Source organism: Buceros rhinoceros, unplaced genomic scaffold (assembly GCF_000710305.1).
Source record: "Buceros rhinoceros silvestris isolate BGI_N320 unplaced genomic scaffold, ASM71030v1 scaffold34632, whole genome shotgun sequence".
Lineage (NCBI taxonomy): Eukaryota > Metazoa > Chordata > Aves > Bucerotiformes > Bucerotidae > Buceros > Buceros rhinoceros.
This window is the reverse complement of record NW_010398909.1, coordinates 18,096-40,368: the sequence shown is the minus strand read 5'-3', so window position 1 is coordinate 40,368 and position 22,273 is coordinate 18,096. Positions and strand designations below refer to the sequence as shown.

The following is a 22,273-nucleotide window of genomic DNA, read 5'->3' as shown; positions in this document are numbered from 1 at the left end:
GTGCCAGTGGATTTATTCAGGATCTATACAAATGCCAGGCCTTGTGAAAGGCAGCGCTGCTGCAGCAGTAGTTGAGCGTTGTTAACCAGTATTTCTACCCGACCCCCACACCTCAAGACTGAGGTACCCCGCATGACCCAGACAGCACCATGGGATATTGGAAGTGCTCTGATGGTGGGCAGAGTATCTGAGCCCAGGAGGAAGAAGGGCTGCGAGAGCCAGACTGCTGCGGGTACCTCAACGCGCAGAGGCGAGCTGTACGAGCCTAAAGCAGACGTGTCCGAATAGAGCGGTGCAGCACGTCAGCTGAAAGGCTCTCTGTCTCGGCAGGATATGTAAGTGGTCATACACCGTATTTCCACTCTAACACCAGAGGCACTGTTTGAGATAGATAAACCACACCGAAAGAGAAAAATCTCAGATCATATAATTTGTGACTTTCACTGCCTGATAATATGTTTTGGTGACAGAGATGTTACAGTCACCAGCCACAGAGACCGGCCACTTAGAACGTGGCACTGACATGTGCCACAAGTTCTGCCGAACAAAAAGCAGGCACGGTGTAAAATCAGGAGGTGCCTTCTCTTAGAACTTTGTGCTGGGAAGTAGATGAGATCAAAGATTAAAAATCTAACCCTTTAAATGTGAAGCAATGAAAGTGATGCCAGCTCACAGCTGAGCAGGTTTGATTGTCACACCACCCTCCTCTAAGTCATTCCGTGCAATAGCAGAACAGAAATAACGAGGACGTGTTAGTGTTGGTGGACTTGCATGACATGAAGGAATGAAAACTGCTTTAATACCTGACTCAGCATCTGGCTTGCTTCATGGCCTTGGTCCAGTGGCACCGCTATCTAGTGCCTCAGTTTCTCTTTAAAGTGGAAAAATCAGAAGATTGAGTTAATTAGTGAACACATAACGATGCCAGCAGATCAAGACCTATTCAAATACTGGTCTTTGCTGGTAGGACTGTGGCTCTGCCCAGACTGCAGGAGCTATCAGAGCTGAACGTGGCCACGCTGAGCCTGCGAAGCACGTTCATCTGGTCACGCAGTTCTTTGTCATGCTCTGAACCCTGTGCTCACATACGCTTGTTGGTAAACCACAAGAACAGTGTCAGTGCAGGCTGGTCTTGGGCCAGCAAGGAACTCTTTCACTGACTAACCTAACGGCCACAGCCAGCTGTAACACAGAGCAGAACGTGGCAGAAGGACAGCGAGGGGCCGCAGGCCAGGTCGCTTGCTGATGGAGATGGCAGCGAGGGGCTAGCAAAGCTGTGGACCACGAGCTTACGCACCTGAGTTTTTCTGCTCTGCAGAAGCGGTGTGACGGACCTTTCTAGCAGACAGGAACTTCTGCCAGGACGTTATCACGAGTTGATCTCTCAGGAGAGTGACAAGCCAGACCGCTGAGCAGCCCACTGTGTAGCAGTGCTGGCTGGCAGAGAGAAACATAAACACCTCAAGCACCCCTGCAGCAGCCAGACTTCTGTACCTGTGCCACAAAGGCCACAATTTTTTTTCTTGAGGTATGAGAGCAGCCTAAGAGAAGCTAGCTGAAGAAAGCGTATTATTAATGAATGTAGTTGTTTTTATTTCTCCTTCTCTTTTTGTTCCACCAAAGTGGTGCCCTCAGGTCCAAGTGTTAGAGCTCGCCATTGAAAAACTAGCACCAGAAGGACAACTCCTCTCTGCTCTCAGCCGAGTGCATTAAGACTATTTGTTAACATGCCATGACCATGACGTGAGATTTACCAACAAAAGAACCAGGAGGACAACAGACATCCTTTCGAGGAGGGATCCCTCCTGGGTCACCTACTTCTGGAAAGTCTAAAAGTTGCAAAGCCTCAGTTTGGGCTGTTCGTTTAAGCTTCTCTGTGCGCTGAAAACCTCCAAAAAATTCTCCTCTATTTCCTGTTTTGACTAAGACAAAAATGTATTTACCCATTTCTGCATGAAACAACTTTATTTCCAAAACAGCCTCTGCAGGAAAGGACACACAGCTCTCTGAGGAAGGCCTGGCTTTAATTTTAGCCTTGACAGTCCTTAGGAACTGTAGTTTCTTCACCTGCAGTGTGAGTCACCCCTGAAAACCAGATGAGAACACAGCTATATACCTTAAATGTCATTCACCCGCAAGCTCGCTGTCATTTAAGTCTCTGATGGAAGAGAATGTTATGCAGGTGCAAACCACGAACAGTAAACGCGCCTTTGTGGTTTCTCAGAAGGCTTGTAAGGCTCAGAAGAGTTGTGAGGCGATATGTGTAGAGAAAAAGCGCCCCAATATCTACTTGTACAGGCTAGATGATGATAATGCTGTAAAATCCTAATGTTAGGAAAAAGCATTTTATTCAGTCTGCTCAATCGTTATGCCACTTGCTTTATTTTACTTTTTTGAATTAAAAGATCTCTTACTATTAAGCCACTCCTCTACATGTGAGGATGTCGTAGACAAGGTGGGATGCTCTGCGTATATGAGAGAGTTAAGATCAGTAACGTACTATCAACGAATTACCAAAAAGTAAGTTAACACCCACTGAAATTTCGAGTGGCATCTGGAAGGTTTCTTGCATGCTGCACGTAGCCATTCTCCAGTCGTTACTGAGGGCTTTGAAAGAGGGTTAAAACCATGCAGCGACATAATACTCCTAATATTAGATGTTGAGCAGTAGAAGAATTCATTAACTAAAGCAGAATCATGTTAACCAAAGATGCCAGATTCAAAAAATGGCACCAAGGTGGCATTTTCCAGTGCTTTAGAGCTGTAAACGGTGTGAAACCAAATCTGTGAACTGCCAGGAAACACCGTGTGTTTTCAACCTGACTGTAAGCTGACTGCTAACACATGATTGCTAGTTGAGTGTTAGAAAACATTCAGAAAGAAACTAAACACCCTGAAAAACAAGTGCTTACAAGGTTGTATTCTGTGAATGGAAATATTTTTTCCCTAAATAATTTGAGAAATCACCAGTCAGTAGCTTGTCTTCACCCAAGCCAGCAGTGCTGGGCATGTTTTGGTCGCACACACCAAATGCTAACAATGTCTCCTACACGAGTTATTGGATGGAAGAATGATCACAAGCAGCAGCTGCGGACAACTGGGTGGGAGAAGCTAACTCCAGGCAGCTCTACCCACGCAGGCTTTAGAAATACATCGTGCAGCATTTCAAACTGCTAGAAGCATTAGTTTGCTAGAAGCACATAAACATTAGTTTGCAGGATAGTCACTGGAAATGATCCAGTGATATGATATATCACAAGGCAAAACAAGAAGAGAACTTATTTTTATACAATCTTCTTGGAAAACGTTTTCCAGCTCAGCTCAGCTCATCAACCTCCTCAGCATCTGAGTTCCAGCATGTACCTGTCCGACAGCCCTTAGCCAAGGGGTTGACACGCTCTCCTCGGTTGAACATTGCTGAGTCTATGGGCTGTGGTGCGCTACATGTGCTGGCTGGTCTCCCGTGCTTTGCAAACAATGTAAGATCTTTTCTGATGAGCCGTTCCCTTCCTGAGAGCTCAGCCCAGGGCACTCCAGACAGATGGAGTCCCCTGAGTCACTTCTGACGCAGCTGGGACCTTGCCTGCGGTGTTTTCCCTGCGCCTCCCTTGCTCAGCCGCCCTGGCTTTCTCCATCCTCTCCAGTAAACTCTGCATTTTGCTCCCTCTCCCGAGGCTGCTTTCCTCCCAGCTGCAGTTTCTGTCGTTGATCCTGTGAAATAGGGCTGGGGACCTTGCAAATACCCTGATACCATTCCCACCGCTGTGGGTCCCGGCCCAGTCTGAGCCTCATACTGCACTTCCAACCTTCCTTGAAAATAATTTCCCCCCCCCAGTGCAGGGTCAGGAGTCAGAAAGATGGCAGAGGCAACAGGATAAGTCCTGAGCAATTCTGTCTTCAACTCTGGAGGTGAAAAATTCTGTTTGCCTGCCTTCCAGGGAAGCTCCGAGACCACGCCACACCTTAGGACCTCCCTGACAACAGCCAAACACCCAGACCCTGACTCTGACTTACTCTGACTTCATCTCCCCAGCAGTTCTCTTCAGCAGTCAATTCACCACTTCTTGGGTTCATGGTGGGTTTGATTCTCCACCCCTCCACACAGGTACAACTCATGAAATGTCTCGCTATGTGTCATCTTCCTCAGCTAGCCTTCACTTTTTTTGTTATTCATTTATTTACACCAAGCCAAAGAAACCACCTCCACTACTGTTTTCTTTCACACCTTGTTTTTTTCACAGTTGTGGTCATGTTTGCACAGTCGTATCGCTACAGAAAGCTGATCTCAAATGCCAGCTTGCTCATCTTAGTCCTCCGTGCACTGTCCCTCTGGGAAGATCCCTTTTCTACTAAACCTGCATGTCTTTTCAGAAATGAAAATGTGTTGAAAGGTGACTGACCGTGGGTGCGTTAGTTCCTAGATCGGTATCGAGGTTATTGGAACAGATTCCCCGGCTCTGCATTCAACCCTGAGCTGAGCTTGTGCAGGGACAAAGACAGAAATGGCCTCAGCGCAGCAGGGGACACGCAGACTTGGTTGGCCTGGTCCTGCTGCTGTCCCTGTGCTCGGCAGGGCTGAGCACGGCTGTACACGCCGGGGTCTGCCCCAGCAGGAGGGCACATGGTGGTGACAACGCGGCCAGGTCCTCCTGCAGTGGGTCAGCACAGCCCCAGGACTTCAGGCACCACGCAGGCTCTGGTGGGTGGACCGCCCTGTCCCACCCAGTGAGGAAAGCTGTTCCTCCCCAGCAATGACCCTAGTTGGACCCTGACGGGCCCTTGGGAACAGCTTTGGGACGTGCAGCAGTGGGTGCTGAGGTGCAGCTCTTACCATGGGGCTGCAACACCTTCATCATCATCCCGCCAGGTCTGCTCTGGGCCAGTCCCCCCTGAGCCAGGGCCTTCCACCTGACCCCCCAGTGCAGATGGCATTGGCCCCCTGGCATCTCCCGGGGGGTAAGCCCTGCACAGGGAAGGGGGCAGAGGGGCTGGCAGTGCTCCCATGGCCGCCTGCCCAAGAAACGGGCACCACAGAGTCTCCTGTTACCACAGCAGTGGGGCTGGAGATGCAAGCCATGATCACCCAGAGCATGGAGAGGAGGGACGTGGGACCTCTGAGAGGACATGGGACCCCTCTGGAGCTGTGCTCACGTGGGCACTGAACAGGGTCAGCAGTGATTAGGCACCGTCTCCAGCTTCAGATTTAGCAAAGCCCGCGGCCCTTAGCTGTCGTGACCGGGTGCAAGGTGCCATTCAACAGATTGACCAAGACTCCCCAGCACCATCTGTTTCTCCCCTGACACCTTACGCTCTTCAGGAATTTTATCTTAGCTGCTATGAAAGGATTGCGTAATACACGTCTTCTGAAGATTTCTTTGCTATTTTCTTCAGCGATTAGTTTTAAAATGAAAAAACTCACATGTAGATTATGTAAAGAAAGTGGAAAATAATAATTATGTTGTCTATTGAGGCGTTGTTAGGAGTAAGTTATACTGCATTTTGCAAGAAGCCTTTGAATCACTCTATTTAAAAATAACCCACAACAAACAGAACACTAAAAGAAACAGTCCGTTCAATAACCAGCATTCATTTGCAAGGGGTATGAAATAGTCTTTAATATGTTTCTAAAAATATCAGGCAACTGTACAAAGCCCCAGTCACAAACAATTTTATTCTGGTACAGCCAGGTGAAGATTGCAGGGTCTGCAATCCACAGGCATCGCTTTGCCTACAAGGTAAACCCAGCCCTCCGCCAGCCACCGTGGGAGCAGATTTGTCCCTTGTGTCTGGGGACAGCATTTCACAAGCGACAGTTGGAGGGAAATGGGCTCTCCTGAGCGTCAGGCTTGGCTTGGCAAGCTGGGATCTTGGCAGAGCTCACCTCCAGAGAGAGGGAGGAACCTCTCTGCCTGGCTCTACTCCAGCTACACTCTCATCAAGGGCAAATTGGCCCCAATCCCTCAAAAAACTAAACAAATACATCAATAAAGAAAAAGTTTAGTCTCAGCCTGTCGCCAGAACCGCAAGCCAGCCTCGTCAGCCCTGCCTCGTAGAGGGCAATTTGACAGTTCTCTGGGCAAGGAAGGCTGTTGACTTTATGCAATGGACCTGGTTCTGCAGAACCAAAACACCCCCGGAGGAAGCTGTAGCCCTTCCTTAGCCAGAGGAGAGGTAAGGTCATCCTCACATCCTGTTCTAAGCCATTGCTAAACCAAATTTTGTTTCTACTTGGCTAACGTAAGGTTCAGATAAATTCCCCTGTTAAGAGTGATTTTGGATCGCTCACCCGTGCCCAGACTGGAATGTGGGCATTTGCTTCGCCCCAGGTAAGTTCACCTTGTCCTGTACAGTGTAGAGTCCCTGACGCGGAGGAATACATTCTCTTGTGTAGTTCTAAGGACATCTGGAGTTCGAGACAACACCACCATGTCACAAATATTTCTGCTGTCCCCAAAAGACATCATGCTCCAAGTCTAATCAGTTTGCATGTTGACCGTGTCAAGACCCACACCAGTTACACCAGTATCTCTGACAAAGGCAGTAATTTAAGATCTAGACTTGATTGCATCTTTGTGGGACCGTTATGATCTTTGACTAAGCCCACTCGTACCCAACACCCGCTTGTAATGCACTCTGCCACGATTCCAAACTCTCTTCGGAATAGATTCCTTTGCTGTAACTCTTGAGTCATTTTAACAATCTGAGCTCTTGGGCAGCCCCACGAGGGTTCGTAAGAGAACTGTCATCCATGCAGTATGTGGATCCACTGCATATTATTAAACAGGCCTGTTACGGTCTTCCTGAGCACTTACCCAAGCTCGGAACCAGACCTCGCCATCTATCCCACCTTCCCTGAAAGGGTAACTTCTTAATCAAAGAAATGAGCCCATCTAGCTAAATGCAGAGCCCAAAACCACTGCTTCCCACGCTAAACTGCAAACGCACGCGCAAACACACTTCTTTACATTTTTCATACATGAAAAAAAGACATTACAAGTGATGAAACAAGCAGAAAGCTTTGGAAATGTGGCAGGTTTTTCCCTCCACTGAAGAAGGGAAGGTGGTGACAGCATTTTCAGTTCGGCTACCCCGTCGGGTTGCTAAGGCAGCTGTCCGAGAGACCTGTAAAGGAGCGGTGGAGCCACACAGGGCCCAAGCTGGCAGAAGCTTAATCGCGACTGGTGTAAGTGTTGCATGTGACCAAGGTGTTGTGTCTAGAACGGTAAGACATATCTTCATACACTGTATTTTGTTCTCTTCTCTGGAAACATTTCTTCACCTGCAAAACAGAGCCAACAGCCATTCAGAACAGAGCTGGAACAGACCCTGACCAAGGGGTTGATTTCTGTCTTAGGAGTCCATCTGTCTGACGTGGAAGTGTACTTTTAAAGTTCCTCTCCTAGCCCAGTGAGGTCTTCGAGGATTAGGTGGAAACTGTCAACCTATTCATTTCATTTTCTATTGCCAGTCTGATGTAATTTCACTAAAGTTTCCTTTGGGAGTTGGATGTAACTGTGGCCCCAAGATAAACATGCTTTATCCTTAGTTTGCTACTGATAACACAAGCCACCAGTTCCCACAGGGCCGCTTGGCTTTGCCAGAGTGTTGTTTTACCGCCGTTTTTTAGCAGTACTAAAGCCATATGTGGAGGGATGAGACAGAAGCCTGGCCTAGGAATCACACTCTGTTAATTTTGAGTAATCTTTATGGGGCACGAGGATCTATCAGAGACAAATAATTTCTGGGCACTTTCAGCAGACTGTAAATAATAGCGGTAAAGGAAAACTTCTTAGTTGCTTTTTTCCTAGGACAGGGTAAAATTGTTCTCCTATAGCTACTTTCAGACATTAGGCTATTTTTATGACTATCATGTCCCCCTCCAAACATTCTCCTACATCTGTTACAAGATTGGCTTAAACAGCTCCATTCCCAACTGACCAAAAAAACCCACACACACCCCCCCATAAAACCCCAGCAGCAAACCAGAGCAGTGGGGTGCTCTGTTCAGGAGATGCACACAACACATGGCTGCGCTGTGGACTACGAGGCTTGCTGGAGGTTTGTTATCAGAGGCAAACAATATCTCATTTACCAAGTTACACAAGATGACACAGTCTTTGGTGTCAAGAGTTTACAGCTGGAGGCATTAAACAAAGGCAAAGAGGAGACAATAGAAAGCCACAGTTCCTCAGGTTTAAATGAGTGCTTGATTCAGTCACTATTTACAAATAATAGCAAAAGCACCTGTTCACTCAGATTCGGTTTTGCCTCGGCATGGTACCATCATACTTACATTGACACGGTACAAGGTGCAGCATATTAGCGCAGAAAACAGCAGCAGGACCACGGTGGTAAGACCATAGATGACCCAGGAACCATTACCGCAGTCCGTCTGCTCCACTTCTGCGTGTAAATTTGTATTATTATTATAAATATGAAGAGCTAGAATCTTACTTACATTACAAAAAGCGTTATTTACTGGTCAGCAAGACAGCCGATACCAACAACATGCTACACAGCCACATTTGTCATCCCACTAGAATTCTCGCTGCCATCCCCTGTGCTCTTCTAGGAGCTGGTGATGACTGCAGGTGGCGTGTGAAGGATCGGTGAGGAGCACTCTACAAAGGCGGTAGCTTCCACACGGCTGATCAGAAGCAGAACCACACATAATGAAAACAGAAGATGTTTTACTGTTGTCTTACAGCAACGGTGAGGGCTCAGCGAGGAGTAGGGGGCAGTTATGCAATGGATGCGTTTGCAAGCATATAGAGAAAAGTGAGAGGCTGCTGTGAGATGAGGTGTATATACATACGCACACACACTGAGCTATGAATAGCGCTAGGGGAAGGGTTTCAGTTCTCTAAAACCTCAGTTTCTTCATTGCTGAATAACGCAGTATCTGGTGAACACGCCGCTTCCTTGATGTGCACCTGCAGTTTTCCCCGACGCCCCTCACCATTGCACCAGTTACGTTCAGCAGCATAGCAGGAGGATAGCAGGCTGCAGATAGATCCTTCGCAACTCTCAGGGCCTATGTAAACCTTATTTTAATTACCCAAAGATCTCATCAAAGCCCAGCGCACAGGGTTAAATTGTGCCCGTAAGATCAAAATCAAGCAGGGTATCGCTGGGTTTGTCTTCATCTTAGCAAAAGGTTACACCACCACACTGCAGCAGAAGAAAAAACCCTGTCTGCAGAACAGTGCATAGCACAGGTGTGCGAGAACATCGCTGCTATAATCTGTGGTACTTTCAGAAAATGCCCGAGGTCTTGTTCCGTACTCCCTAGTGTGACCTATTTTTAAACACAAAGTCTTGTTACAGGGTGTGGGTTTATGTGACATTAAGGTTAAACAACCGATGCTAAAATACTGATTCATTTCCTAAAACTGACAGATTATTCACAGAGACACTGAAGTGGTTGTTGCCTGATTCTGACTTTTTTGTTGGTTTTTTTTAAGATGGAGTATTACAGCAAGTGTTCTCTTTTATAGGTCCTCTCTGGTTGTACCAGGCAGGTAGAAACACGGTGCCTGTTTTTGTGTCTGAGTACAACAGGGCTCAGAGGAGCCTCAGCACACTCTCCAAACTTGCCCAGGTGCTGGAGGAAGTGTAACCTTGGATTAGGGCTTTACCTGTCCTGACTAAAGCTCTACAAGCTTTCAGTCCACCCTTTGTAATACAAGATGTCTCTAGTAAGTTATGATTAAACAAGCAGAAGGATAATACCTTTAACGACCATCATGGTGCCACTTCTACTCATAGAGAGGAACGAGGAATTTTCCTCCTCCGCAGCACATACATATACATCACTGTCATTTTTCTGTAGGTCGTGTAGAGTTATCACTATTTTCTTTTCTTCCTTTGAATACTCCAAGCGATTAGCAAAAGAAGGATCAATAGTTGGAGCGTTCTGATTCAAAACGTGGAGCACTCTTTCAGGTTGCACGTGAGTCCTGAGCAAGTAGATCCCTTCGCGTCCAAGTGAGTTTTTCAGTGCACAGGTAATGCTGACAGACTGGCCTTGCTGAGGCTCCACATAGACCGGTGACTGCTCAACAGCTCCACTGGCGTTAGCTAAAAACAAGAGAGATTAATGGCCACCACATACTTCACAGTGCACTTTAAGGAGGGAGCAAATGCAGAGATCAAAGTCAGAAAGAACAGACCACGGAAATTAGATAAAATGATTTCCTTAGAAGGCTACCTTTACCCACGCTTTGAGAAGAAAGATAGACATCAGGTTTTCCTGCCCCAGGGTCTGAAAGTAGGACTGACCGGACAGGTTTACCTACCTAAAAAAATAGGTATACTGAACTTTTCTAAGGGACTAAAGCTTCGTCAGCTTGCCCTTGCGACATGGATCATTGCCTGCTTTGTCAACTGAGACTAAGCCATAGAAAGACCTGGGGACGACTGGTCTGGATGAAATCCTGCGATGTGGGTGCCATCAGTGTTGAAAATGGTCCACAAAAAGCAGTTATTAAAAGCTTGCTCTTCAGCTGGGAGCACCTTTCACTGAGTTCCTCTGAGGACAGGCCCTGTTCCTTCTGACATTGTCATTAACATGGATGAGGGAATGAAGACAGAATTTATCGCTTTTGTACCAAAGATATTTCTGGGAAGGCTGCAAGCGTTTCAAAGAGGATCAGAAACAAAAAGAGATAAAAGGTCATTTAATAAAACAATTTGGAGAAACAGTACATAATCATCAAGATGGAGTTCATTTGAGAAAACACAGTCAAGAAGATTGAACAGAGAAGCCTAAGGAAGGACGTGATAAGTCTTCATGGGTATAGATGATGTTACTGATGCAGCGGTTTTACATGCCTTGGGGACAAGAAAGGAAGAAACCCCGGCAACTTTTGTTCAAAATGTTTCAGGTTAGATGATCTCATCAGAAGGGAAGGTAAGCAGAGGACCGAGCTGCCAAAGAATATTATGGACTCAACTGTCTTCTAATTAAAATTTTAAAAGAAAAAAAAAGAAAGAAAGGTAAAAAAAATATAGACAAATCCTTCCCCCACCCAGACACGGCTGCCAAAAGGAGCACTTGTGCCCATTCGTCAACTGCTTAAGAAGAGAAAAAACCCACATCCCTTTACCCACTGATGCCCCACTTGCAAACCATTCCTAGCACCAGGAATTCCCAGTTATTGTCCATTGGCCATTCAAGATTCAATAGTAAAACCAAAAGAGATTTGCAAAAGCCGCTACCAACAAACGGGTCGTTGCTTTGCTAGTTACTCATGCAGATCTGACTGATTATTTTGGAAAGAGCTACAGGTCCTCACCTTTCCAAACTGCTGCAGCAACCTATGACTCATGTGAAAACCAGTAGCTAGGATTAAATTAGTCACAAATTCACGTTCTAGGGACTTCCTTGCTACGGTTCTATCCAGTGTGTATTCTTCATCTTTTCAGAGAACCGACCCACACTTTCTTCAAACCAGTAAATAACCTGAGCAGACACGGGTAAAGCTCTTCAGACTCTCCCTCCCATTGTGTTTTCTCCCCATTTTTGATTTAAAACATGTATCTGTATTTATTAATTCGTTGTAAAAAAGGTGGAATTGAGATACCTTTCACCATTACTATAGTTGTCTTCTCATTCACCTTTTGGGGATAGTTTTTGTTTTTAATATACTTAACGCATCGGTAGATGTTGGAATCAGATTCCTGTACACTGTGCAGAGTTATCGTGAAATTCTCTCCTTCATCTGAATACTTGACGCGATTGGCCAAAGCAGGAGGGATATATGGAACACTCTCATTGTTAAGGTAGAGCAAATTGACTGACTGTATGCTAGTTCTCAAGTATCTTCCCAATTCATTTTCTGAACCTTTCATTGAGCAAGTTATGCTGATGGAGTCTCCTTCCCAAACACTGATAACATCTGTTGACTGTCCATTTCCTCCACCTAAAAATAAAAAACGCAATTGAAATAATTGTAACAGAGTTCTTCTTGATCTATTAATATCAAAGTAGTTTTCAAAGACAACTACTCCCTCAACAGAGCAGCTCTGTAAGGCTGAGCCTTGGTCTTGCTATCCTGTACATATCACCTCTTGGCTGTCCCAAAACCTACAGTATCTTTCACACCCATTGAACTGTGCAACTCAATGTCTCCCCGAAGCTGAACTGGCCTTTACAAAGACACTGCGTCTGTCACTCCTGCAAAAACTTTAGTCTGCTCCATAGATTCCCAGTACGATCCTATTAGTTCTCAAAATATGTTGAACTCAGCCCAGTAACTGGAGCTGGCTGAGCATCTAAATCCGGAATTTGAAGGTCCCCAAAACAGCAGAGATTGGAAGGAATTGCTGTTTTGTTTTGTAGAAAGGAGTCTTCAGCAACATCAGGAAACTGGATAATGTAGCCTATTAGGAAAAGAACTGCATAAGTTTTAACTCCAGCCTAGACTAAGAAACAAAGGTATAAAAATATATAACGAAACCCCCTGAGTTCTCTTATGACCTCAGAAAAAAAAAAACCAACCTGAGCAGTATTTATGCAAAGAATAGTGAGGAACAGGGGGATCAAATAGGAAACATGTAGAAGAAATTACATTAAAAACATGGGAAGAAAAATTAAATGTAGAGTATTGCATATCCGGAGACAAACAGAGTGTAAGAAAGGGCAGAATTATTCAGTGTCTCCAAGCAGATTAAGGATCCCTACATACTTCAAACAATTTTTTTTTAATAAGAGATCAAGCACAGAAGTCAAACACCGAATGACCAGATCATGGGAAATTAGATACAGTAGGTCAATCCGACCTGACTAGATGTGAGGATGTTCCTCCTAGAACACTTACAGAAGGAATTAGGGCAACCCAGGAGCTGTCAGCAATTACCTTCCAAAGCAGCAGAGAAATGGGGTGACAGAGAAGGCTGGAGAAGCGCGGAGCACTCCGCCTTTACAAGCAGGTAAGGCAAGCCCAGGAAATTCACCTCCATCACAAGCCTAAAATCATACTGCTAAGCTGACCCACGCTTCCACGATCTGAAAACCCACACTGCTAACGACGTGCTGCCACAGCCCGTCAATTGTTTTCTCCAAAAGATCAGAAGTTCAAGAGTGAAGTTGTACTTGCAGAAATCAGCATGGACTCCTCAGCGACCACTAGCTAAGGAATGGCAAAGGCACTCAACAAATATCCTCATCGCCTTCACTGCATCTTCCCTTCAGACATGCTGCGTTACGGATAACATTTTTTTTCTCAAGTCACCATCCAGTCATTGTCAACAGTTGTGGGGGGAAAAGGCCTGACTGTTTGGAGACATCTTTCTCTCAGCCTCTTCTCGGAGATTCACACTGTTCTCCCCAAGCCTGCCTCCAGCTTGTACTCTCGATAGCCACACTAAAATTCAGCACAGGACTTTGCTGTTAAGGTTTTATGACACCTTCAATAATTTTGTCCCTAGTAAGTCCCAATATTAATTTCTATCCAGTAGCGGGGCCCCGACAACCTTAACGATGCAGATGCAGTTCATGATGAGTGACTGGGAAAACAACGTCTACTCTTTCTACAGAGAGTAATTTCTGTGTAGAAAATTTTGATCACAATAATTTTCATTTTTCCCTAAAAACTCATTCCATAATTTCAGAGAATGTTTTTCAAAGTTTCACCTGGTTTTGCTAATGGTGAATTTCCCAGGAACCTGTTTGAGACAACAGGAAAAAATAAAAAAAAAAAAAAAAAAAAAAAAAAAAAAGGAAGGAGAATACAGAAACTTATGAAATGTAAAAGCGTCTATGTTCTACGTACCGTACTGGCCAGGGAAGCACAGGAGAAGCAGTAGAAAGAGAGATGCAGTTGAGAGACAGGATATCCACAGCATTTTCAAAGGTCTTTTCTCTGGCTGACGAGTTAAAGACCTGAAGAAAGTTGTCTACCACGAGATGGCCTGTTTTCTTCCAGCTACATCAGCTGTCTGGTAAAAAAGTTAGCAACGTGCTGCTTTTGCCTTGGTGTCACAACGAATGTGACAGAGGGGGAAGCGAGATTTCCCTCGAGGTGCATCTTGGTTTTGACTTCACACTTAAAACGCCCACGGTTTCCTACTGCTGAACAACCCCCAGCCCTGAGGGCAGGATTGGAAGGAGCCTCTATGGTGTGCACCTACCTTTCCTTCGTGGTGAGGGAAGAACAGGTAAGCTCAGCGCGGCTCTTCTCAGTGCCAAAGTCAGGCAATTATCTCCCCGTTATGTCCTGCCTGGAAGTGTAGGCACACGGTACGACGAGTTCCGTCTGCTGGTGTTCCCATGCGCTCAGCCTGGTTCGTGGCTGCAAATGCAAGAGTCTTGGCTTTGTCAGGAGCAAGTAGACGAGAGGTGCTCCATTGCTTCAGGTAAAACTTAAAGTGTTATACCAACCCTGCTCACAAAACTACGGGTTTGATGTGTGTCTTGGCAATGTGCACAATCTCCAAGTGACAGTGTGGTCTGAACCTCCCGCGTGTCTCCTGGCTTCACACGGAGTCACACGTCCTGTGGGGTCTGCAGGTCACGGGAGCTGCTGACCACCGGCAAAAGGCGTTCTCAGCTCACACGTAGCTCCTGCTCCCTCCCCAGCACGATGAAAAGCTCTTTTTGCAGCTAGTGTTCTGTGTGAACATACAGGGAAAAGGGGGGTTTCCTAAGAGCTTCCTGAATGCTCGCAAGCTTAGAAATTTAATCAATTACCGTAAAGAAAAGAGAGTGGAGGCAGGTTGTGAAATGAGCTGTCAGTCAGCCCTACAAAGGGTAATGCAAAAGCAGATGCCAGGACATGTCGCTTACTCCAAGACTTTGCTTTTGCCAGATTGAAGAAGTGAATTATGACAAAAAATCCTGGATTATGAGTCTGGGAATCATGTGATGGCGACACTTTGTGAAGGAGTTTAACATATATGATCCACACGGGGTACCAAGAACAGCCAGTTTTTAAGCTGATGTTTTATTTTGATTAGTATAATAACACAAAACAAATCACTAAAATGAAATCACAACAACCAATGGCATTTGGTGAGTCAGCTTAGCTGTAGTGATTTATTTCATAAACAAATATATTTGCGTCATGCACAACGTGGTTGCTTAGAATAAACACCGCTGATCTTTAAAGCTATTGCTAACAGATTTTCCTGAGATGTGGGGTGACTAGTGTCTACCAGCACAACACAACCCAGGAGGGGCAAAGTGACACAGTTGGTAGTGATGCCTCTGAATATCACAATCTGCATAACCATCAGTGGAAAGAAAAGTTGTGAAGGAAAGTGTGCTTATTGAATAAACATTCGTCATCATGTAACAGAGATCACAGCTGGATCAGCCAAAATAACATACTCAGTAAATACCTAAAAGCCTTTGAGTAGCTGGGGATTGCCGTTTCCCGAGGAGGTTTTGACTGCTTTCTGCCACATTAAAATTGAAATGACAAAATCCAATAAGCTGAGTCGAGTTAAAAGGGTACCTTAGATCAGCACAAGTGTAAAGCCCTGCTGGGGAGGGGAAAAAAAACCCCAAACCCATAACAGCACTAGTCTCTGTGCCAAACAAGAGCCAAATTTAAGCACAGAGGCTTTTCTATATTTCTAGAACTAATTAATAATGTATTTTTAGAGTGTCTTTCACTATGAACTTTCCCTTTAGATTTGATTGCAGCAAATTTCAAAAGCCACATGCCATCCTACATCCTTTGAGATTTCCTGCTGGAAGTTTCAGCTGCAGGTTTATGGGTAACTAAACCATGTGGAAATGATTCAGCAAGTATTCATACTGCTCCATGGATCGGCCTTTCCAATCGTGCGCTGCTGATTTTCGCTCAAAAGTCTGATGTTAGGCTACATCTAACGCAAACTGTTGAGGATTTGTTCAAATCAAGAGTGAATGATAAATCATGTGCAGATGACAGACTGCTGGTGGACTATGACGGGGGGTACAGCAGAAATACTGCAGTCTTTTCTCGTAAGGAAGCAGAGCACGTACAGCATCATGCTTTCCTATCCTCTGGAATTACCACTGGAAGTGTCCTACACTAAAACGACCAGTGTGGTGAGGTAATTTGTCAGGGAGATGGACACACTTCTGGTCAGCCTGGGAGGGGGCTGTGGCCTCCATGACCCAACACCAGTTCCGAGGGAGCTGGATATAGCACTCCCTTCCACTCTTGCACAGGAAGGAACCCGCAGAGGAGAGGTCCTCGACCTGCAGGTGGTTGCAAAATCAGGTGTCTGTTCAAAAGGCCAACTCTCTCTAATTCAACAAACCAGTCAGCTGTACCAAATGCTGTTTGGGATCTAGAGGCCACCTGGGACACAAAAAACCCAAAGACCCGTGGGCACATTATGAAATGGAAGACATGCAGAGTCTGCCTCAGGGTCCAACACATCCTTCTGAGCACAGATACAGTTCTTTGAAGAATTTCAGAAGAACCGATAGTTTCAATCATGAAAACCATGGAGAGAATTCAGCTGCTTTCAACCCGTGCCACACACCTTGCCCTAACTTCTGTCCTCAGTGAACCACCAGCAGAGAATGGGAGATCCAGGTTGCTTTTCATGTTGCTCGTAAGAGCCTGTCACTGGACAACCGTGGCAATTACAGTCCTCGGGGAATGCACGGACTTGGTGAAGGTACATTTACCAAAACTACCGTGAGGTCTCATTAAATGAGCTCTGTTTCTTCTGCTGAATGCTGTAAGACATTTCTTGAATATGCTGCTGCCATAATGGTCTGGTTTTCTCACGTGTAGACGTTTTTCAAAGAGGAGCAAGGTTTTGTGTATCAGGAGCACATTCGGGGTTTCTATCAGCTGCAGAAATGAAGGAGAAATACCCTTGAGGCCATCAAAGGCACAGATTGACTTCAGTGAGAATAATCCAACTGCCTGGACTTAGGCTTGGAAATCTGGGGGTGAAGCCCTTGGGGCACCACCCTGTCCCACCCGCGTCTGCACCACCTCTTGCTCTGAAAGGTAGAAGGATTGCAGCTTCATCGCCCAGCCAGTTCCTGGCATTTCTGCCGAAACCCTGCCCTGGTGGTTGTGTCCCATCAGCCTTTGCCTCAGAGGGGCTCTAGGACAGGCCTGAAACATCACTGAGCATCACACCACAGGGCAGGACCTCAGAGGAGCCACGAGCAGTAATTTTTTACTTATTGCACCAATATATCTGTTAAGACAGATTAATACAACAGCTGCGTGACATTAACGGTGTCATCTTTACTGCGTTGCACAAGGGCTTGTGCAACTCATTGCTCACAGACGGCCTTGTGCTTTTTCTAGCTGTAGGTGTTCAAACACCTCAGCTTGTTCCCACTGGCTTCCTTTAGAGCTACCACAGAGAAATAGGTACCTTCACACCGTAATTAATCTGTTTCATCTTGAAAACCATGTTAAGGTGAGATGAATCACCTTCAAGACACCCATTCCTCTCCATTCACTAGAAAGGGAGCACAAGATAAAAATCTTGAGCTTTAACTAACTTTTAACCAACAAGTTAACCTTAAATAAACTCAGAAATTCAATGCTTAGACTCTCAGAAAGAAACAATAAACATCTGTTTTGCAAGGACGGACTAGTTCAGTAACTGAGAGATGTCTCAGCTTCTGGCATTAGACAAGGTCCCATAAATACTGGAGCTATAGGATAGAGGGGGCAAAACTGTATGTCAGGGTCAAGGGGTGTCTGTAGAAGTGAGTAAATGATCAAGGTACGAGTGCTGGGACCACTCCAAAGTCACCAGAGGTGAAATCTATTGACTCAGACTTCATGCAGGGAGGAATCAGGCATCCACTGATCGTGGTCCTAGTAAACACGTCTGGTCCTGCACTGAACATCCCCCTGTCCTTGTCATAATACAATTTCACCATTTTCCATAATTAAACCCTGAAGAGTCAAAACTTACCGTTAAACTGATGGACCATTATGAGAGGTCCTAGAAAAAAACCAGCAAAAAAGTAACAGCATTAGCAAGAATTTACTTAGAAGAATTAAAATGAACAGACTTGTAGTTGTTTTTTCCCAATTTATATTTATCTGAAATTCCTGAGCAACTCACTGGTATCCATCTCAACCGGACCCACAGGCCTTGTGTTTTCTCCGCAAACGCCCACCTTGTACGGCGGGTGGGGTGATTTGCCATACGACAGCACGGCTGCACCCCAAGTTCTGTACTCTGTTGTAGTGGAACTATCTCTGAAGTAAGAGGTGGTTTAATATTACCTCACTTTAAGATGACGGCAGTTTCTGTGCTGTGAGAGAGGAGGAAAAGAGAGCGATACAGAGGAAGGCAGATATTTCCAGGAGATTTTATTCACGACTCCCTATTTACTATCCTAGCCCTTTCCATGTGTATTAGTTTGCAAAACAAACTCCCCTCTTGGGCGTATTTAGGAAAATAGTCTTGAATTAAAAGTGGCTCTTTAGTGGACAGAGCTGCGAGTGGGAACCGTTCACCTCAAGGACCTGTCAGCCCACATCTGGGGTATGTCTCTGCAGGGGAAGCTCCACAGCAATGCTACAGTCTGAGACTGCTCCAAGGAACAGGGTCACACTGAGGCAAGGCTGAGCAGCGCGATTCCTTGGCTGTATCACTGCAGCAGCGAGGAAATTCATTCTGTGCTTATTTCTCATAATAAACCAGCTCCCTTGGGACTACGTGCCATGGCACCAAATGCAGAGGTGGAGTTCACACGAGCTGTTAACACAGCCTCTCCTTCTCAGTGAATATCATTGAGCAACATCTCAGGGAAACGAGACCCAGCAAGAAAATGCTGCATGCCTTCGCCAGGCCAGAGCAGCCTGTAAGACGCGTTACCCAGAGGAAGCACAACATTTTGTCAGACTGCACCTCGGCCATTCCGCTTCCGTCGAATCCAACACAGTGCCAGTCCCGCTGCAAAAGCCCCCAAAATCAGTACCGGGGTGATGATTCCAAAGCTGCTCTTCTCACCGACTGAAAATTGAGGATTATCTGCAGATTAGAAGGAAATACAGAGTGCAAGTGAATCAAACCAAGAAATGCCAAGAAATGAGCTGCCGCACAAGCACCAGCGAGGAAGGATCGGGCCTGGTGCCTCGGCTACATACCCCACGAAAGCCAATGATGATCACTGGTGACGTCAGCTGTTGGTCTTCTGGTTTTCTCACCTGACATTTTAATGTTGCACTTCAGGTGAGGGGTGGGAGCTGAGGGATCTGTCTTTGCTTCACAGCAAATTTCAGTGGCGGTATCCCTCACATTTTCTAAGGAACCTGAAAGATAAAAGAAGTTTATACACTATAAATACGGGTCATTTATAAGATCTTCAATCAAGGGTTAAAAAGGCTAAAGAAGTTAATAGGTTAAAAAAGTGGATCCTTCATGTACCACAAAGAATTGGAGATGGTTACAGTCATGTTTAGTTCACTAACTGTTCAGAACAACCAGTCATCATTCAGATTTTCTTCTCACTGAAACTGATGAACTGTTCTATAAACCAGGAAATCTTCAAATCTGAAGAAGGCAGAAACGTTTTCCATGCAGTTAAGAGTGTCAGAAACATTTGTAAAAAGCTTATCATTACCTTTTTGCATTTCAATTCTAGTCAAATAACAATTATGACAAAATTTTGCACCTTCTGTTTACCCACAGGAACCAAAGAAGAGGAACAAGCAAGAGCAGCAGCTACAGAGGTCTTGGAGACGCGTCTCAGAGCACATCTCCCACGCAGCCTAGGTGCCGCCGTGCCATTGGATAACTTAGTCCTCTTCTGAGAGCTGGGAACTGTGAAGTCTGTTATCCTGAGAATTCCTTCCTACGCACACGCGCCACACTCGCACACCCACCCGTCACCCTCTCAAGGGCTATGTCGAGGGGTACAGCAAGTGCTGGTTTTCACTCCGGAGGTTTTAGTGTCATCCCAGCTTTACGCAGCGGTAGCAGCGTGTAGAGGTTCCGCAGTGGTAAGCGCAAATGTAGGAGAGTTTGGTTTACAGTTATCAGAAATTAAATACACTAAGATCTGTTAGGCTGAACAAAAGCATATGTAAGTCGAGAATCTTTTTTTTCCTGTCAGCAATAAAACTCGATGTTCCAAGTCCAGCAGGAGAGCTGATGAAAGCTGCTTTCAGGGAATCATTCATGGCCAGAAGGACAAAGCCAAATATATATTCAATTGGATATTAACTGGTGAAAAATGTCATCAGCTTGGATGGACTTCAGCTAAATTACACCTCTACAACTTGATCCACCACGAGGTTTTGCCCTCTCAGGGCCACTTGCTACATGTACTGACAGGCACGTTCATCTCTGAATTTGGCAGGATATCTCCTGGTTATTTACTGAATTGTACCAAAGAGCAACTCAGAACAGCTCTTTAGGCTAGACCTTTATTTCAGTGTGTGCTGACTGGAGCAGCTGGGGTTCATACATTGCAAACTGGCACAGATGTTGACCAGGGGAATTGCTGTTGCCAGAAAAAAAAAAAAGTACCTTTATAACTCAGAGTAGCATGAATTTATCTGAACCTCTACTAGTGTGGTCTTAAGCAGTGTTCGATGTGAGAGAATCTAATTTATTTCTGTGAATGACTTAACGACTTTTTTCTGAAAAGAAACTTGTTTTGACAAGTTAGTTTACTCGTTAACCTCACTGTCTGCCCAAGTATCTAACAGTTCAGTTTCATAACCAAAAGTATGTTTTCCATACGTTGGTAGCCAGGCCCCCCAGTAGAACATACCTCCAGAATCCAGGGAGCCACACGACTCCCCTATTCCAATGGCTTTCACCCAGAAGATGGCATAAATTCCTTCAAGAGAAGTATTTTCTTGCAGAAAGCACATAACGATGTGTGTTTCATTGGTCACCAACTCAATTATTTCATTTGAAAATTTCTTATCTTCTGTTTCACCAATTTTTTCAAAGACTTCGTAATCGGGCGAGTCGCATATGTTGCTCTCACAGCCTTCACAGCGATAGACTGTCACTTGTGTTTTGCTGAAGGAAGAGTCTTGTGTCCCTTCACCAGGGTTACCACTGGGCATGGCAATATCTAAATGAGAAAACAAAGAAGTATTTTCTACTGGTTTTCTCTGCTAGCGTTAGAGAGTGGGATGAATTTTGGTGGGCACACCCAGACATGGCTTAAAAGACACTGTGTGCCAATGGGAAATTTTTACATGGTGCTGGGCCCAGTCCCCCAAATAATTTTTGAGTTAGAAATACAACGTAACTCCCCCACTGCTGCCATTGAGGAGGCTTTAAGTAGGAAGCTGGGAGCTTGGGAAGTGGATTGAAAGGCATTTTTCTTGTCGAGCTAAGAGGTCCTCTGCCCAGGCAGGCTCAGATGAATCATCAGTTCTTATTTCCTTTCTTCCAAACCTCCTTGGCGCAATCCTGTCAGATACACCTCCAGCAGATGTCCAGATCATGGGACAAACGAAAGTCGCTGAGCTGCCAGGCTACAGAGCCGGGTGCAGTGTCCCGTGCACCGGGAACGCTGGTTCCGTTCAGTGCTCCTGCAGGCAGCAGTTTTGCAGCCAAGCCAAAACGCACCAGCAGCCAGGATGGACTGTGCTGGCGCTGGGTGCTGAGAGCTGACAAAGGGGTTTTACTCCTTCAGAGTGCCTTCGTAAAGAGCCGGCTGAGCCAGTCCTTTGAGAGAGGACTCACCTCATCTGGCTTCAGACAGATCCAAAAAGTTGCCCATCCCCAGTTAGATGATTGCGACAGGTCAAATGAATCTACCTTCACCTTCTTAATTTCTTTTTTCACCTTAGTAGTTTTGTGATCTTAACTTTAACTGGACGCAACTGACCTTTCTAAGGACGGCTTAAAAGTTTTTAGCTACTAACATGCAGCGAAAAGCAATGAGATCAAACAGGGAGACTCACTGGGACGGGGAGCTGCGATGGTGAGAAGCAGGAAACATAACCGCACGAGGTGGGGCGAGTCCATCAGGCTGCCCTGGGTGCTCAGCTCCAGCAGTGTTAGATGCTCTCCTAGATCCACTGCGAACCCAGGGCAGGCTCACCAGGCTCCTCCATCAGTCATCTCTCTGTTTGGACATCAAATGCAGTGTTTAGCATCCAGTATCTTTCTTCTTATCTTTCTCCAGTCAACAGGTAAACAAGCTCCAGGCAAAGCGCTGTAAAGCTTCTATCCAAGGCAGCTGGAATACAGCAAAGAAATGCTCGTGCTGCTCAACTGCTGCGACACTCTGAGATGGCTGTTGCAAATGCCGGACACCCCTTTCCACCTACGGGTCAGTCACAGCAGCGAGACACATGGTCTTTCTGCAGGGAAA

At 45.7% G+C, this 22,273-nt stretch overlaps 1 protein-coding gene across 1 annotated transcript; it reads right to left on the bottom strand.

Moving 5' to 3' along the window:
* Positions 1-7,168: 7,168 nt before the first annotated feature.
* CD7 (CD7 molecule) lies at positions 7,169-21,011 on the bottom strand. The gene is made up of 4 exons (XM_010131286.1): positions 20,708-21,011; positions 9,733-10,080; positions 8,294-8,403; positions 7,169-7,279 (listed from the first exon to the last, which is right to left on the bottom strand). Exons 1-4 carry the CDS (start codon positions 21,009-21,011, stop codon positions 7,169-7,171), a joined length of 873 nt encoding a protein of 290 aa, XP_010129588.1.
* Positions 21,012-22,273: the final 1,262 nt, after the last annotated feature.